The sequence below is a fragment of the Pelecanus crispus genome, chromosome 3 (assembly GCF_030463565.1).
Source record: "Pelecanus crispus isolate bPelCri1 chromosome 3, bPelCri1.pri, whole genome shotgun sequence".
Taxonomy (NCBI): domain Eukaryota; kingdom Metazoa; phylum Chordata; class Aves; order Pelecaniformes; family Pelecanidae; genus Pelecanus; species Pelecanus crispus.
In genome coordinates this window covers 118,562,091-118,580,903 of record NC_134645.1, presented here as the reverse complement: position 1 = coordinate 118,580,903, position 18,813 = coordinate 118,562,091, and the positions used below count along the sequence as shown (strand labels likewise).

Genomic DNA, 18,813 nt, shown 5'->3' with positions numbered 1-18,813 from the left:
CTCCCTACAACCTCCTTTCAGGTAGCTGTAGAGAGCGATAAGGTCTCCCCTCAGCCTCCTCTTCTCCAGGCTAAACAACCCCAGTTCCCTCAGCCGCTCCTCATAAGACTTGTTCTCCAGACCCTTCACCAGCCTTGTTGCCCTTCTCTGGACACGCTCCAGCACCTCAATGTCTTTCTTCTATTGAGGGGCCCAAAACTGGACACAGTATTTGAGGTGCGGCCTCACCAGCGCCGAGTACAGGGGGACAATTGCCTCCCTGCTCCTGCTGGCCACACTATTCCTGACATAAATGCTTTGTGTCGTGTAATGCAGTGCAGCTGCTCAGCCACTGGTTATTACCCTCTTGCATCCCTCTTCTCCAAGGGGAATGATTCCCTGTCTTCGCATTTCACAAAACTTGACACTGGTTTTGTTATATGGTTTTTATGTTAGTGCAATATCATTTGTAGCAAAAGTGCAGTGATGATTAATTTGGTATTTGCCCCAGGAAGCCAAACTCAAGTCATGATTTCTGTCAAAGCACATTTAAGCAGTTTCCTCTGCAATTACCTTCTCCATAAACTAAGCATAGGCGTTTCAGCTCTGTTCATTTATGTTCCTACATGTTCAGTCCAAGTACTTTGTCTGTAGATATATATATGCAAAAAATCTTTATCAGAAGGTCACTCTGACTAGATCATATTTATACATGTCTTTTGTTGACCTTTATCAGTTCTGTGGCCTGTGGAAATTCTGCTCACAAGACTATTATCTTGTGTACCACTTGCCTCTGTGGAATTGCCCAACACCTCAGAGGCACAGTTCAGATAATGGATGTTTTTCATGGAAGTTCTTTAGCGTATGTAGTACAGCAGGGTACACGTAATTTAAAAAAAAAAAAAATCATACATTGTGTGAAAAATATCGCACAGAAATCACAGGGAAGGGAAGGTCATTTTGTCGAGAGACTACAACAGTGAGAGGATGTCAAAGATACCTGTCTTCCCCTGTATCTGTGTTTTTCTGTCATGGAAGCTTTTACATCAGAATTTCTTGGGTTTCCTGTGACATTAGTCATAATTCTTACATTTGATTATTTGAGTGGTAAGAGATTATATTTATTTTGTGTTTATAGATTCTTTATCAGGCTGTGAATTACCAGTTTCTTCCTTCAGAAGGAGGTGAGAATATAAATATCTCAGGACCTTCTTCGTTGATCAGTAAGGATACAGAGGTAAGCTTTAAAGAGAGTTTTTAAAGTGATAATGATTTTGTTCTGCATTATGCTGAAGAGCAGAATTTGAGTTTTTAGCAATATGTACCTGTTTGCTAGATAACGTGCACATTAAATACATCTACTAATTTTTGTTCTTAGATTGTTTTAAGTTCAAGGTTTTGCTTACGTATTTATACTTAGCCTGTTCTGATTTTTCATTGCTGCTTCATATGCAGTCTTAACACCATAGAAAAAAAGTATAAACCCAGAGGCAGGAGAAGAGGAAAGTGCAACAAAACTTAACACAATAAAATACATTAATGTTTGTTTGATTTTTGATCTGTCCCAATTGCAAAGTAAGACATTTGAAAATAAACCTGAGCTACATATTTAATTAAAGAATGTCTTTAATTAAACTTATTTTTCCCCTTTGTTCTGTGTATCATGAAGTTTATGACTTCTTTGCCATTTTATAACTTTCATATATTACATGTGAAATTATTTTTGTGTGTAAGATCAGAAGGAACATTGAGTGTTTTGTGGGAAATAGAGGCAGGGCAGCAGGACAAAAGTCTACTATTACTCTTTCTACTTTTCATATTTATTATTTTAACAAATTTAAGTGTGTACATGTACAATTGCAAGTACATTTCTCTCTTTAAAAGAAGATGTAATAACCTATTTATCAAAGAAAGGAATGTCTCTCATCCTCTTCAGAGTGGAAAATTCTAAGTTTAATTTATTTTTTTCTCTGTTTTCTGTTCAATTGAGTGTTTCTATAGGCGATAAACAGATTGGGGCGGGGGGCAAAAACCTTAAAGAAATACAGGAAAGAATAGAGAAAGAAAGCAAAAAGGTGGTTCATGTCGCATAGTCTGGCTTTTTGAGAAAAGGATCTGAACTGCAGCCTCCTTAATGTCATTATACCCTTGGGGAATTTTTACCAATGACAGCTGTAGATGGAACATGCTAGTTCTTTGCCTTTGGTATATTTAACACCATGTGGCTTAAAAAACCACACCTATCCTTCATGTTTCTGGAATGGGAACAGGCAACTTCTGTGTATATGTCTGTATTTTGTGTGTGTTTTTTATATATGTATAGGTGTACATGCATACTTTGTATGCATATATGCATATGTAAACATACATACGTGTACATATTTGCATATAAAAAAAATAAATGGGCAGGAAAGTAAAATAGCACTGAAAACAGTATGAGAGGAAGAGAGCTAAACATTTTATGTATCCGTTAGAATCATTGATATGAACAGGTCTGTTCACTGGCAGCAATGCTTTTTATTTTCTGGAAATTGGTAAATTAATCTCTCTGAGAGGAAGATTATTAAGTAGAGGTTAATAAAATTGTGGAACGTTCTGATGTGGGTGTGGATACGTGTTTACAATATTTTAATGTATATAACACATTTGTCATGCATCACCTTTCATATGCTGTAGTACTATTGACTGTGTTGTGACGGAACAATTATATATGCATATAAATGATTCAGAAACTTATTCAAGGGTTTATCAGAGTTGAGCAAACTCGCTAATTAACTTCATTATCAATTCAGTTTGGGTATCTGAAGCAATTTTCATTATGCTGGGGAATTCACATTCAGAAAATTATCCACTCTTATTTTCTCCAATATATCTCTCATGTTTTTTCCCCCCTTAGTTGTGGTTGGTTGTCTGTTTAGAACTGGAAGTAGACAGACAGTTGACCTGGCAAGTTTGTATGTTGCTGCTTTGAGGGTTATTTTTTTTTCCTGTTTTCTTCCAGCTTCTTGGCATGTCGTATCTCAGACTGTTAGACTATGAAGTGAGTTCTGTTTGCTAATTCTGTCTTTTTGTTCTCTCCCAGTTAACTTAATAAGGATTTATAGCTTCTTTCATTTCTTGCAATGACACGGGAGGAAACATAGCCAAGAATTTAGTCACTCTATAACCCTTCCTTTGTTACAGACATCTGAAATGTTAGAAAAGCAATATATTCAATAACTCAGTTTCTCTGACTTAACTGAATCCCATAACTGCAATTCCCATAGTTCCACTTCAGCTAGTTCCTTGTGCTTCACCTTCATTGTCTTGCACAGTATTTCAGTTTCTTCAAAGAAAAAACAAACTATAAGATTTTTTTTAACCCTTTCTTTTTCACTGCTTTCTTTTTTGCTTATGTACTGATTAACTTATAGCACCCTTTTCTCAAGAAGTTGGCAAATGTTCTTTCTCACTTATTGATACCTTTTCAAATTGGTGCTCTAAATGTAATTCTCCATATCTTGACTTGACTAAGCTTCTTCTAGCATACATGTGTTTGGCATCCCTTTCTCTGTTGCATTAAAAATACCTATCTGTAAGTATATCAGTTTTCCCTTTCAAAGCTTTAGTGACCTTTTTCTACCTCTTCTTACCTTTATCTAGTATTGACTCATTAGTTGCCACTACCATTTTTTTCATTATACCAACCTACATCACCAGCTGGTCATACTTGTCAGTCATTCTCTTGATGAACTCCTCTCTAGAAATGTCTAAACACATTTCATTTTTGTTTTAAGTTTTTCTTCTGCAACTTTTTTTCCCCATGAAACTTGCGGAAATCTTGATAGCAGCTGGCTACATATCTTCATAAATTGCATAGAAATGTGTTATTTAACATTGCTGTCATATTGACTTGAGTATAACTTTTCTCCAAGTTTTTGGTGGTCCTACTTTGAAGGAAATTCCTGATTGCTATGGTAAAGATACACATAATTATTCTGTAGGAACTAATGCATTTGTACAAGTATGTACTTGATTACCTTAGTGCCAGCTTGTCACTGTTGATTGAACTCATGGGATCCGTTGGAGAAATTATCCTCTGGAAGCTACAATGATTCTAACATACCAGATTATTTTTAAGCAAAATGTTAAGTTTCTCTAATCCCCACCCCTTTTTCTCTTTGTTGTATGCTACAAATATCTCAACAACTAATCTTGTGCTTCTCAAACAAAATATCTCAGTGAGAAGAATTAAGGTCTTAATTAATGAAAAGCATTTCAGAATATTATTGCTAACATTATTAGATTAGAATATAATGCTTAGTCATGAGATGCTGTGTTGTGTATGAACAGTAGAAACAGTAACCATCAGTTGCCTTGTAAATGAGCTGACTTTATGTTAAATCTGTGCAACACTTAAAACATGCATTATGTCTGTTACAAACAAAATCATTATATTTTACATATCTGAATGTGAAAACTTAATTACTGTAAAGTGGCACATCAGCACAAGAGAAATTTTCAGATTCAGGTTTCTTTGAAACCAAACTGTTTGGTAGGAGAGCAGACAATTTCTAGAGGAGAGTGTCTTCGAATTATAGGAATGATTTTCTTAAACGTTGCTTAAAGAAAAGAAAATTTCCTATTAACAGAGTGTTAGCATCTTCTTTGCTTTTGCTTTTGCCCAAGCACTAGATCTGGGAAAAGACGGGGATCTTTTAAAACGTTTGTGTACATTAAATTGGTATGTCACGCATTTTTATCATTGCTGGTTAGAAATGATTAAGGAATGTTGTATTTATGTAGCATGCACTGGAAACTCTTCCACCTGGAGTCTTTGGAACCTCAGGGCAAAAATAATGCTCCAGCTGCTGTTTCAAATAGTTGCGATTTTTTAAAATTTTATGTTTTATTTTGCGATTAACTGGAGCTGTGTTTTGTGGTTTAGTAAGTGTACTGGTTATAATTCTGTAATAACTAAATTAGAATTCTTCTTATAGGAATAGGTAGCTGCAATTCCTGAAGGCATCATGTTCATGTACAGTGTCACTGAACTCTTGTGCAAAGGAGGAGAAAAATTTCAATGTGGAACTCTATATGTGCACTATTTAAACTCTGTTGTAGTCAGTGGAGGTCCAGTCAATGGTGCATAGAGAATAATGCAGTTAATCAGCCATTGGGTGCTTGAGTCAGTTACTTAATCATAGATATCAACAATTTGAGATGCCCAAGTTATGCTCCTGTCCTTTAGCTGCTGACCCAAAAAAAGTCTAGGTCCTCAGTCAGATCTACAAGTGTTAAAGCAGTTATCTTAATTACTGCTATGTATCTCAGACAGTCATCAAAGCTTCTTTTTAAGCAGCTGAATCAAATGCATTTGTATGCTTAAGGCTGGGGTATTTTTTCAGTTCCAGTGACATTAATAGCCCTAACAATAGCTTAGACATCCAGTGACACCTGAATTTTAGTGCTGTTATCTTGAGCTGAGTGTTTTCCATAGTCTCTCATCTAGGCTCTGGTTTATCTTTGCAGGACTGGAGTTTTCAATTAGTTCATTGGTTAGTGTTAGGTTTATGGTTGGACTCAGTGGTCTTAAAGGTCTTGTCCAACCTAAATGATTCTGTCATAAAAAACAACAAAACAACCAAACCCTCCAAAGCACAAAACATAAATGTAGAATAAACATGAATAGTTATGTAGAAGACACTATTTTAAATTCCTGTTTTCTCATGGGAGTACCAAAAAGGGAAAAAGAAAATGGAAAACTAATACTTCATATTCTGTCTTATGAACAGAATCTGTTCCACCTCACTTTTTCCTTCATAATCTTAGGGCATAATGATTCTTAATGCGTAAAGTTTATACAGTATGTGTTTTGTTGCCTGTGTTGATCCTTGCATCTTGTCTAATTGTCATTAAAGACAAAAAAAAAAAACCACCCATGTTGCAGGTATTCTAATTTATTACTCTCTCTTCTGTTGCTTATTTAAAAAATAGTTGGCTTTGTTATTTGTCCCTGTGTTAAACTGTTTGGAATTATATATATGTATATGTAAGAATATATATATTTTAGCTGTTATTTTGGAGTATCTTGACAATTCAGAATTTGTTGGATGACTTTTTTTAACATCAATTTATGTTCATACAAATTCTTAAGCTGCTAATTTAGGATAAATAAGTTGTTATTATTTTGTTTTTAATCAGAAGTGCTTATTTTTATAAAGGATATCAGGAAGAAATAATATAAGAAAATAATTTCCTCCAAACACCCCTCAAAACCTCCAAGCTATAACTTCTTCCTGAAGATACAATTAAAGGATACAATTAAAGTTGTCTTCTTAAAATGAGACCCCCAGCAATCTTTAAGAAATCATTTATTTTATGAGATTGAATCTGGATAGCAAAGAGTTATAGCCTGAAAGTGTTGCTGTTCCAGGTACAAAGAGGAATGGCTGTTTAGAAAACAGAAGTCTTATTTGTGCAGAAAAGGCTGTAATTACTCCTAAGAGTTGAAATTCTTTTTAGAAAAAATCAATAGAGTTTCTCTGATAGCAGTAGACCTATAGAAGCATACACAACAGCATACAGGTTAACCCATTAGTTTTCACACTGCTGAAGGAGATCTATTTTAAAAAATGCATTTTGTTCAAATGCAGTTGAGAACTTGGAGGGTAATTTTTTTTCCTGGTTCTGTTTTTTTTTGTTGTTGTTTGTTTTGTTTTGTTTTGTTTATTTTTTTCCCCATGAAGAATCACTTAGGTGTCCTGCAGCATCTGCTGGAAAATGGAGGCAGAGAGAGGAATCAGTATTCTGTATATAACATTTAAAATAAATTACAAAAAGCTTTTGTACTAAGTACCAAGGGTAGTTTATTTAAAAACCACACAAACAAGAAATTCTCCCGCACCCCACCAAGCCACCAGACCTAGGAATTTCTGTTGCTTTTTACTTTTCAGAGGAGTAAAAATTCTGACTTGTTGTACTTGGCATGCTCTTTCTTCATTTGGTGAAGTAAGAGCTGAAATTTCCAGTTTAGCCAGTTAGTGGTGCATCTGTGAAATGCGGAATATAATTTCAGAAAAGATTGAAAAAGATGCTGAAGCCTTAATGGAAAGAAGGACTTAAGATGGACGTGCTACTTCAGTGGTCAGCTTGAGGCAGTGATTTACTGCATATTACAGTAAAAGGTACTAAAAATAAGTTAGTCTACAGTGAAATTCTGCCTTACTGAAGCAAACGTGTTTTGTCACTGAAGTTACGGTGGGACGTAACTCACTTGAGCATAACTTGGCATCCTTTTGCTCTGATGTCTGAAATGTTGTCATGAGTTAGTAAGTTGTATAACTGAATGTGAGGTATTAGTTTTCAGGTAGAATTTTTCTATTTCAATGTACTTCACTGTATGGGGAAATGAATAGAAGAGTCATTAGAGAGAAGCATTGGATATAAAGCTGTTGAAGTTTGCTGTACGGAGGAAAATATTTTTATTTTCTATTGCTGAAGACAGTGTGTTTACATTAGCATGCTAATTATATATTTGTGTCTAATGTGTAAGCTTTGTAAAGCATGCAATTAACACAAACCTTTCAGGGCTGGAATAGCACAGATCAACCAACATAGATGTTCTGGGTAGTATTTAAATGCTTTACATGGGGAAGAGCTGGTACAGAAAGCTCAACTTGTTATCTAACTACATGTTATCTACTTTTAAGAATTGACTTACGTGTGAGTTTACTGAGACTGAGTGAAGATGTTTTGCAGGGTAGGCTGGGGTCTCGAGTCTTTTTTGCAGTCTTTTAGGTTTGCTATATTTGGTACCTTGTAAGTGCCAACTGCAGAATTTCAAATCTTGGTGATACTTTTTCACTTGGTGTGGAGATGAATGTTCACATCTCTTCACCATTTCCCCTACTGAGAATTCAACTTAATTAATGCTACCTCTGTACAAATACAAGATTGTCTCTGCTATCAGCTTTCTTGAATTATTGAAGATTAATTTTAGCATGCTCAATCTCCTAATTTGTAGAGAGATCTTTATTTTAACAGAAGCATTCAACAATTATGTAAAAAATTACCATTATAAACTTTGGAATTAAAAACAGCTGGTGTCTGTCAAAACAAGAGGTTATAGTTGAATAAGGGGCAAAACGTTCTACTGATCATGCTACTCCAGATAAAAACTTCTAAATTGCTTTTAATTTGTCTGTTGGTTTTGAGACAGCTGTTGCTTAAATCAGTGATCATTAAGATATGTTATTAACGTAGTGTGCCTGATCTCTAATGCGTTTGGCTTTAGCAATTGTTAGCCTAATTAAAGCATGAATCTAACACTTGCCGTTGTGTGTTGGATATGCTCGCAGGATGAAACCAACGTCTCCTCTAGCCAGTCTGCTGATTTGTTGTACTGGACGACATCAAAAACCATGAAAGTGTTGTCTAACACAACTCTGACTACAAAAGCCATGCTGCACGCTGTCAGTGATGGACAGTGGTGGAAGAGATCATTAACTTACCTTCGACCATTACATGTAAGGGATTGCTGATGTGTCTGCAGATGTTCACACACTCACTGATACATTAGTATGAAAGCTGGGCTCCTTTATAGGTATCTGATAACTGAACACGTCAAATTGATAAATGAACTAGAGACATCAAGGGATTGTTTGCAAGCAAATCCCAATGAAAGAAGGGCTCTAAAGTTGTTTGCTTTTCTTGTTTTCTAATCTGTTTTCTCCTGCTTTTTTAGTAGAGTGTGAGAAAGCGTAGTTGAAATTTGGCAGAACTTCAGAACTTTGGGGAAGAAAGCACAGTGAATAATACTCTTTAAATACTGTCATTTTGTATTCAAAGCTGTTCCTTTTCAGTTTCTCTTTTCTACCTTCTCTACTTCAGTGGATTTTCTATAATGTTTATGATGCTAGTTTCTCTGATACTACTTTTGAGCATGATTCTCTCTCCCTCTCCCCCCCCCCCCCCCCCCCCCACTGGACCTCATTCAACATTGGTTTATATGAGATGACTCTTATCTTTCTCCCCACTGAATTCAGTGATATTTTCATTTACAGTTGCTTCCCTTCTGAACAGCAGTTACAGACTTTTTAATGAGCTTTTTTATGACTAGGCTCAACTATACTTATTTTTCCCAGGGCCAAGAATTTGGAGATGTATTAAAAAGTGGACGTGGAGAAAATGCCACTGTGGAAAAACAAGGCTGTCATCCATTTTATGAGTCTCTAATTGCTAATCCATATGTCGCAGAAGTAAGTTTCTATTACAGAATTCTGAAGAGTTAGCTTTTGTTGAGATCTTATAATTAATAATACGGATTTTGGGTTATGTGACTTGAAATTTGGTGCAATAGTAGGAAAAATCTAGAATTAAACAGAAAGGAAAGCAAATGCAGGAACCAAAGTAGGTAATTGCATCTGATGCAAATGACCTAAATATAACTGCAGGGTGTAGCATGCATGTGTCACTTATCTTATTTTACTTCTAGTCTGAAATCAGCTATGGCACATACCAGAACAATTCTTTGGAAAGCTTTGCGGAAGTATTGCTGAGAACAGAGAAGCTGACAGAAACAAAGAGTGAAGGAAGAGACCTACTTCCAACTACAGAAGGTATGGGTATGTGTATATTCACTCCTGTATTTACTATATGTAGTAAATGCAGGAGAATCTATGGATGGGTTTAAATATGGAGAATTGCACACAATGATTTTAAGTATTGTCTGGGTATTTTGTATGAATTACGATCCAGTTCAACATCTTACGTTGGTAAGTCGTCTTGACAGCAGTAGCTGCACAATTTTCAAGAGAAGTGGTATTTTTAAAAGGAGCTGCTCAGTAAAGACTGGAAATCTGAAAGTTGGCTTTAAATAAGCAGAAGCTAATATTTGGGGGCTGACAAAGATACGAACATTGTGGGGGGAAAAATTTTTGAAGGTTTCCTGAAGACTAGCGTGTACAGATATTTAAATGGAAATTTGCAACCCAGTGTTAATGTTATTTGTATGTATGCCTGTGTATGCGCTTGTTCAGATTCTGTGCCATTGCATATACAGCTTTCAGTATTGCAGGGTCACTACAGTATTTTATTTGCTAATTAGTGCTTAACTGCAGCTTCTGGAATCATTAGAACTTTTTATCTTCTTCTGAAATGTCTGCATTTTATATGTTATACTTAATAATTTGTTAACTGAAAGTTTAACTTTAAAAAAAACCCAACAAACCAGACAAAACCACCTATGATTGTTTGTCTTTTGGCTGTCTCCTGCTGGTATAAGAAATGAACTGTTTAAATATTTACATGCTGTTAGCGTCTTTTGAAAGAAGATATCTGTATTATGTTTTACTCTGTGGTAAGTTCTGCCATGAAAAATGAGTATATTAAATCACTTGCGATATGAGAAAAGTTTAAGTGAGACTTTCTTCATAAGCCACAGTTATATTTCAACTGTTTAGTGAAAACCAGCATATTTGTCTTACATGTATACCATTTAGTAGTTTGAGATATGTGATATTTCTACAGATAACCCGTACGTTGGAATATAATAACATTGTGACTTAGAAAAGGTCAGTAACAGCTTGTATAAATGGGGATGTATTCACATTTTGTTCCTTTCATGCTCTCTTAATGCAAAAATAGTTTTAAATCAGTACTTACGATCTCTTTTCTTCCATGCTGAAAGCCCATAGGCTTCTAGCTCTGATGCCTGTGTCTTGAAGGAGGGGGAGGCAAGGATTAAGAAGTATTCATTGCAAATGATGTTAGTTGGCAGATCTTTGGTGATACTTCCTGCTCCAACTTGAGTCATTGGAACTGGTTGTTTACAATTCAGTGGCTGCCTTTGAGATGGAAATTTAAGGTTTGAGGACTTTTGCTTGAAGAAGAAAAGAAATGTTAGATTCCAGCTTTAGTTTTTGAGCCTCTCTCTTCTTCCTCTTAAGTGTGCAGACTACTGTTTTTACCATTTTAATCCTTCCATTCTTTATCATGACTCTTATTCTATAGTCAATCTGAATTTCACTTACAAGTCTCTCCAACTGTGCTACGGAAATGAGTTCTGTGTTTTCCTCTGGAAAACTGAGCTTTATTTATTCTGTACTCAACAGTCCTGCAGTATGACACCTTTTGGTAGTCAGTAGATGGCATTCTTACACATAAGTGTAATGTAGCTTTCTGTAAGTTACTGGATTGGTGATTTCCTAATTGTAATGTATTTAGCCCTGGATTAACAGTATTGGATCCCACCTCTTCCCCCTTCTAATGCTTGCTTTATCAATTCCCATGAAAGTCCTTATGATCAGTTAACACTTTCGGGGTTGTGGGGCTTGAAAATGTGCATATTAATAGCACACCACCAAAATTTAAAGTAAAAAAACCATGCAGATACGAACCACATTTATTATTCTGTGTTTTCCCCGTATTTTCAGGCTTACTCTAAGGTTTTGGGAGGACTTTGCCTTACGAAACTTGAATGCTAATATGAGTTATTAGCCACTATACTAATAATTAACAAACGGCAAATTTCATTTGATTTTGCTGACAAGTTTGAATCCCATTTGTTTCCTTCTAGCTATCTCCTAGGACAGCTACAGCAGCAGGTTTCAGCTCTGTGAGAAGAGTCGGCGAACCTGGAAGAAAATGCAGTTTAGCAAAGAAACCCTAGTTGTACTTAGCACATTGTCGTAGGAGAAGTTGAAGTATGCATCAAACTCTGTTGCTATTACTATAGCAGTGTCATGCTCCAGGTGTGAGGGAGTGGCCAAACACTTTCCCCAGAAGCAGTGTGCATGATAAAACTCAAGATAATTTTTGCTGCTTCTTTTGTGGATTTGGTAGGGTCACAAGCCTTGGACTTTGGCTTTTCTTGTTCTTTCTATCTGGATGTAGGTGGTACACTGAGCATTTTCGAGCAAAGTGGTAACACCCATCACTTGGGGTCCAGTAAATCACTCTTTCCTCAGTTGTGCTGGTATAGTGTATCCAGACTTAGCATGACCAAGGCAGCGTTGTGCATCTCTGTTTAATTGTATTCATCGTTCTCCGTAGCCCTTAGGGATTTGATGGGGAGGTTGAAGATGAAATCTGGATGGGAGGTTACTACAATTGATGGTTGCATTTCGTTGTAACCAGAATAGGTGCTGAACTTGAAGTAAACCCAAGAAAGTCAGTCATACCTATTAAGCCTCAGGAGTTTTAGAACAGAGAACAGCTTAATGTTTTCCATGATTTAGTAGTTGCTTGCAGGTATGGCTGTTTAACTGCAATATACACTTTTAAGTTTAGTGAGATTATTATCATGTGCTAAGCAAGCAATTGAAGAGTTGAAGCAGTTTTTGCATTTTTTTTCAAAGAAAAAAACATGGAAAAAGAGTTGAAACTTCCTAGGTATTGATAAATTCCAGTTTTCACAAATAAACCATTTTCTTCCATACTTTGCCTTCCAAACAGGCCTGTGGCATAAAATAAAGACCTGCACAGGAAATAAAAATTATTCATAAAATCAAATTTTTTTGCATGTGTGTTTTCCTAAGGAAGTATTGCTTGTGGGACAGCAGCATTGGCTCTTTGGTTGTCATTGCCTGTCCTCCCTGGTTTGCCAACCCTGTAATGTTTAATCCCTTTGGCAAATGTCAAATTTGGCAGTGGTCTGAAATGATAGTTCCTGTAAATTTTGTGAAGATGTGTGAGAGGACAGAACGGCATCCTGCTAATGTCCATAGCCTGTGATTTGAACTCAGCCTTGTTAGATGTCGGAGAATTCCTGTGGGGTTTCACTGGGAGACAGAAAACTGTATGAAATTAGTTTTTGTGTATATACATGTGTTTGTGTATATGTAAAGTAGATGTCTATATATGGATACATGAACACATCTGCACACAAGCACAGAGAAAATTTATATTTATTGAATCAGTACAGGGGATGGTTTTTTCTCAGAAAGGATGACAGTGGAGGCAGGTCTGTCATCTTAAGTACATTCTGGCAACAGGGATGCCTTTGTGTTGAGCTTCATGCAAGAGTATGAATAAAATCATATTGTTTTCTGGCCTTGTATTGGTGCTATGTTCTTTGTCATGATAGGTATCTGAAGGGTGAAGGTAAATTTTTGCTATTGTGGCAGTTGTCATGTTGGGTGTGTTAAGTTGGAAGAGAACACACAATTTATTATGTATTCCCGAGGCTTTGCAATCATTAATTTTCCAGAGAAAGGGAGAAGAGCCCAAATTTTTCTTTCCCTCCTCCCAGTTCTTTCTGTTCAACTAGAGGTGGTTGTAAGAATATATAAAGTAACTTCACTTGTGCTCAGAGTAGGAAATAGCAATTTTGCAAACTAATTCGTCAAGATTTTAATATTAGATATCTCTTGAGTCCTATTATCTTTGCTTGGACAGCATGCAGGTTATTTTGAACGTATCAGAAACAAGCTGTCAGCAGCAAGAAACTGTTAGTAAAAGCTATTTGAAGCATAGAGTATAGGTGCTGTTGGACAGGCTTGTATTTGCAGTAGCTGTGACATATTGCCATGTAGACAGCCTCTGTGATGACTTGTCATGCAGAAATTTCTTTTTTTTATCTGGCTGAGGGCTGGCATGTAAATCCAGTTCAGGCTGGTGGCACATTAATGGTAATCTGAAAATTGTAATTGGTCATTCAAGACTTTTATAAATCATTCTTTGGAACAAGGAATTTACTGGGGGGCTGCGTATGTAAAGTAATCGGGCTTCTTGCCAGCCTGCCCTCAAGAGTAGTTTCTGTAATGGGGGAGCATAGGTATTTGAGACTTCCTTAAAACAAACAAGGAGCTAAGTTGCTGGAAGATGGCTTCTACTGATTGGACTACTAATAATAATAGTATCATCTATTTAAAAAAAAAGAATGTTATTTTCCTGGTATGCTTAAAATTCCTTATGCAATTTCTGGTCCAGGTTTCATAAGGTTTTTGAAGTTGTCCCTGGAACTACTAATTTATATTCTCTACCCCCAAAACTGAATATTAAGTGTACCACAAGAATCATTACTCCGTAGTTGTTGGAACTTTTTGTAGCAGCTGCAGTAATCCTTGACTTCAGTACAGAAGGAGATAACTGCATGAAGAAGAGATCCTATTACTAATTAACAAATCTTGGGTGCTCAGATTGTGTCTGTGTATTGGTTCTCCTGTTTGTGTAACATAAGATATAGTGAGTCTTTTAAACAAAAATCCAACTTTGGTATCTATAATGTAGGAAAAGCAGGTAATTTTTGTGTCAGTTTTACCAGAAGCATATCTTTTTATAATCAGAATAATTATTCTTCGATGCATTAATTTTGACTGTGTCATTGTGCTGATATTTCTCTTTGCAATATGTGGCAGGACCTGGTTTTGGTGTTTCACTGTTCTTATTTAAAATTCATATTACACTTGCAGCTTTTTTTTTTTTTTTGAGACCGAAGTTTTTAATATGGTTTGTTGTGTTCAGTGGCAAGTGACTTAGAGCTCAGGCTTGAAGAGAAGACATTTTGTACTGTTCCTCTGGTTGGTATCTTCGAATGCTTACAACATTACATTGCTGCCTTGATTTTACAAGAAAAAAATTTACTTGTCATAAATCAGTACAGGTGATATTTTAGTGGCTTTGTTTAGCATCTGTTACTGCATAGTCTCATTCTTGTTTGGTTAATGCATCGAACGCTTTGCCTGGAAGTCAAGGTAAAGCTGTTCTGCAGTTTAATTACATATTATCTGTTTCTGGATTGCGCTGATAAGTGTTTAATTAAGTATGTATAGAGTGCTTCAAGCTAGTGTCTAATAAAATACGGTTACACTGAAAACATTTCATTTGCTAACTGTCAAGGCTAAGATGGGTCAGTAATCAAAGCTTTATTTCCACTCCCTATATGTTGCAGTTCTGCTACAACTGGCAAGTGATGCTTTACCAAATGATATGGCCTTGTCTCTTGCCTATCTACTTGCACTGCCACAGGTATGTTTATAGTGATTTTGTTTGTATGTTTTTACCAGGAAAGACTATTCATAGTATTTCAGAATTCTGTAAGAAAATGTAATTTCCCTAGGGTTTTAGGATCTAAGTCTTTGAATTCATTTAAATACACATTTTAATAGATTGGGCTTGTGCATTTAAAGGAAGCTGAACAAATGCTGTTGGACTGGCTTATGGACATGGCACCAGTGAAAAGACACATTTTCTTACTTAAAATAGTAGTTGGGCCACCTGACTGACAGTTCTAATGTAGCTCAGAAATATGGATAATAACTTTGTGGTATAGAAGCAGCAATACTGTAGTTTGAAAATCATTTTGGTTAGGTATTTGTGCAAGGGGGGAGAAACATCATAATGTAGAAATATCTTTGTGTGTGTGTGTAGGTTACTGATTTACTTCTGTGCCAGAAAACCGTAGTCAGAGCTATTTCTAAATCACAGCAAGTAGCTTTTTAGCAAGTTTCTGCACTTAATGTTGTATGCTTGCTAATTCTTTTACCTAAATTAATGCTCTCTTTCTCCTAGGTGGTAGATGCCAACAAATGCTTTGAAAAACAATTACATTCTGCATTATCTCTCCAGCTGGCAAGTTATTACTATAGCCTGCAGATCTATGCTCGTTTGGCACCATGTTTCAAGGACAAATGCCACCCTCTCTACAGGGTTAGTACTCTTTCTTTTTAAAACCATATTCATTAATGTGCAGCATTAAAGCTATTCTAAAAAGCCAGTACATGAGTTAAGCCTGTTAAGGAGCTGATCTGACTTACACTGTGAGCAGCCTGTCAGGTTACACATAATTATTCTACAGCGATGTAAACAGACAACTACTTCACAATTTGTGGAAGAGTTTTTGAAGCACAATATCAAGTGTCATTTATAGGAGCAATAATGAGCATAGCCTATGCTGTCATCTTGCAATACCGATACAATATAGTACTTCCTAGGAAGAGTCAAGTGTCCATTTAAACAAGAATGGTGCTATTCAAAAAGTTTCCGTAGCCTACCTTGAGGTGTGTTGGTTTGTATTTTAGTTTACATATGGTGTTTTGAAAATTCATCCTCATTCATTGAAGATTTTTTTTTTTATTATTTCCTTTGACAAGTCTCTTTTTGAAATGGCACAGCTTTGCTTCTTACTCATTGCCTGTGACTCAGGGAGTTACGTTGCAAACTCTGAACTAAATCGAAAAGGTGACATACCAAAGTTTAGTAAGGCACCAGTTGCCATTCCTACTAAGATACCTGAATAAAAACTCTTCTTTGCTACTCCAAGAAAGCCTTTCTGAATTTACACCGTTTTACCCATACACATGGGAATTTTGCAATTAATAGCAGATGAGGAAATTTGCTATTAGCAGAAAATTCTTAGATTTTATTCTTTACTTGTTACTTTCGTTCAAGAAAACAAATTTGATTCCTGTGCTTTTGTGCATTGCAACTGACAGTATATTGAAACGGTAACCTCAGAGATTCTTCTTAGTGATGCTTTTGATGCAGCCTAGAGTTGGTGAAGAAGCTGGGGGTTCAGTTCCACAGAGTTAAGTAGCCTGATATAATTGGCTTTTGAGTCACTATTTGAAAGTGTGCATTTATACAGTGACCTTGTGCTCTGTGCACTTAACCTGCTTCCCTTTTCTGTTGCTTGCTGTTTAGGGAAGCCTCTATCAATCTCTCTGTAAGAGGCAGAATTAGGTCTGCTTTTACCTCACATAAATTCACTGTCTACAAGGTAGGGGTTTTTTTCCTGGTTTTGTTTTTGTTTTCTCTCTCTGTTTGTATCACAACCATTGTGTATTTCAGTTCCTGTGCTGTTTCTCTTTACTCCTGTCATTGTTAGACCATTGTTTCTGTCTATTTACATCTTCCTCTGCAGGACCGTATTTAGCTTTCTATACTGCCCTCACCGCAATGGCATCTGTAGGCTTTAAGTGCATTAAGTGGCTGTGACAGATATGCCATGTGTGTCTTATTCTCTCTCATCTCCTTTCCCATAGGGGAAAACGAGCATGTGGAACAATTTTTAAATTGTCACATGGTGATAATGTGTTTGTCTTTTTTTGCATTAATGTAAGCAAGGTCAAAAGCAGAATGCTTTGAACTTTGGGCTGAATATGTAGAATTTAGTGTTGATCTTACAGGAGTTCATTCTGCAGGCTTGACTTGGCTCCCAAGGCAGTTGTGTTGCCTATTTGTGTAAGGTTGACCTTAATTATAAATACAGTTATACTAAGCCAGCAAAGCAGAATTCTCAGCCATGGTTGTTACGCTACAGCTTTAGGTAATAGTCTGAATGTAGGATGTTGAAAATAAAGATTTCATTTGAACTGGAAATAAATACTGTATAAGAAGGCTGTATACAGGAGGAGGGAGAGAGGGAGATCTTCTGGGCTACCAGAAGTATTACCCTTGTTGTATGAGGTCTAATGGCTTTAACCTTATTACATGGCATTGTAGTGCAGCTAGAAGTTAAGTCTATACACATGAGGTAATCTCTCATTGGAAATCAAATGCTCATTAAGTGGTTGCATGTTGGTTTGTGTTTAATAATAATATCCTGTCATATTCCTAAATTATGAACTTAACTCCCTAGAAATAATATATACATTTTTAATCTCAAATTGGATTTGTGCACATGAAGTTTTACTGGAGTCTGTTAACATTAACTGCAATACTGAGAAGCTGTGTCAGGCAGTCTTGTTTCATTCTGTCTTGACATTCAACTATTTATCCATAAACTCTGGCTGGCGCTATGTCTGTTGTAGATGGTAAAATGGTAGTGCTCTTTATTGTTAGCTTATGATGGACTTATTTTGAGTCCTGATTCAAGCTATTGGCTGCTCTTTGGCCCTTCTTTCTGTTAGGTTAGTGATACTGAAAAGTAGCAAATTTCCTTTAACAGTGTAAATTCTCCCCTTTGCTTTACTGTTTGAATTTTCTGTTGTATGTTTTGCATCAAGTTTAAGTCTCTTTGTCTTCAGGTTGCTCCACTTGCCTTTCATGCTGCTGTTTATGCCTAGCACTTCTTATCTTTTTATATACGAGGCCGTTTGCTTGTATATGTTCAGATACTGTTACATATTAATACCTGGGAGGAGGGGGAGGAGGAGTCTAAGTCCAGTGCATTATCTGATGGTTCCAAGAGAAAAACTGGCAGAGATGAGAGTATAACTCTTTGAATCTGTGCTGCGCTATTCTCTCTTCCTTTGACCTTCCTGCGTGTGTATGGTGTCTGTGACTGAGAGGAGAACCAGGGAGAGGGAGGGCAGTGGGGGAATGCACCATGAGTGAGACATTAACTGGCAGACTAATAGATCTTGGGAGAAGTTTTCTTTGGGGTTTTTTTTTTTCTTTTTTTTAAATACTAAAGTAGGCCTGACACTGTAGTCTGAATATGTAGCATGACATTGGAATAATTCAGAGAACTCAGTATCATCAGAAAACTTAAATATTTGTTACTTATCCCTTCTCCAGGTCATTGATAAGAGATTCCTAATAAAAGTGGCCTCAAAACCTGCCCCTAGAGGACTTGCTGCTGGCTCTCCCCTATCTGAAAAGTGATCACTGAGAACTCACCTCTCCTTTCACCAGGTTTCAGTTCATAAAAGAACCTTTCTTTCAGTCCCTTGGCAACTTAAGTTTCCTGACTGGACTTTGGTAGGGAACCTCGTCAAAGAATTTTGGAAGATCTGTATGTATTTTGCCACAGGATTCCCTTTGTCCATGTGTTCATTGACACCTTCATAACTCTCCAGCAAGCTAACAAAGGATTTTCCTTTACAGAGGCCGTGCTGACTCTTTCCCGCCAAGCTCTGTTAACACATGTGCTCAGTGGTCTTATTCTTTGTTATAGAGTCTGCCATCTTA

At 36.4% G+C, this 18,813-nt stretch overlaps 1 protein-coding gene across 1 annotated transcript in view; it reads left to right on the top strand.

Moving 5' to 3' along the window:
• The window catches only part of NBAS (NBAS subunit of NRZ tethering complex), a 182,115-nt gene that overhangs the window by 77,524 nt on the left and 85,778 nt on the right, over window positions 1-18,813 (top strand). The window contains exons 35-40 of the mRNA XM_075706796.1: window positions 1,118-1,216; window positions 8,319-8,486; window positions 9,105-9,218; window positions 9,455-9,578; window positions 14,852-14,928; window positions 15,472-15,609. Of these exons, the coding sequence (XP_075562911.1) occupies window positions 1,118-1,216; window positions 8,319-8,486; window positions 9,105-9,218; window positions 9,455-9,578; window positions 14,852-14,928; window positions 15,472-15,609 (720 nt within the window). The remainder of the gene's footprint in view (window positions 1-1,117; window positions 1,217-8,318; window positions 8,487-9,104; window positions 9,219-9,454; window positions 9,579-14,851; window positions 14,929-15,471; window positions 15,610-18,813) is intronic.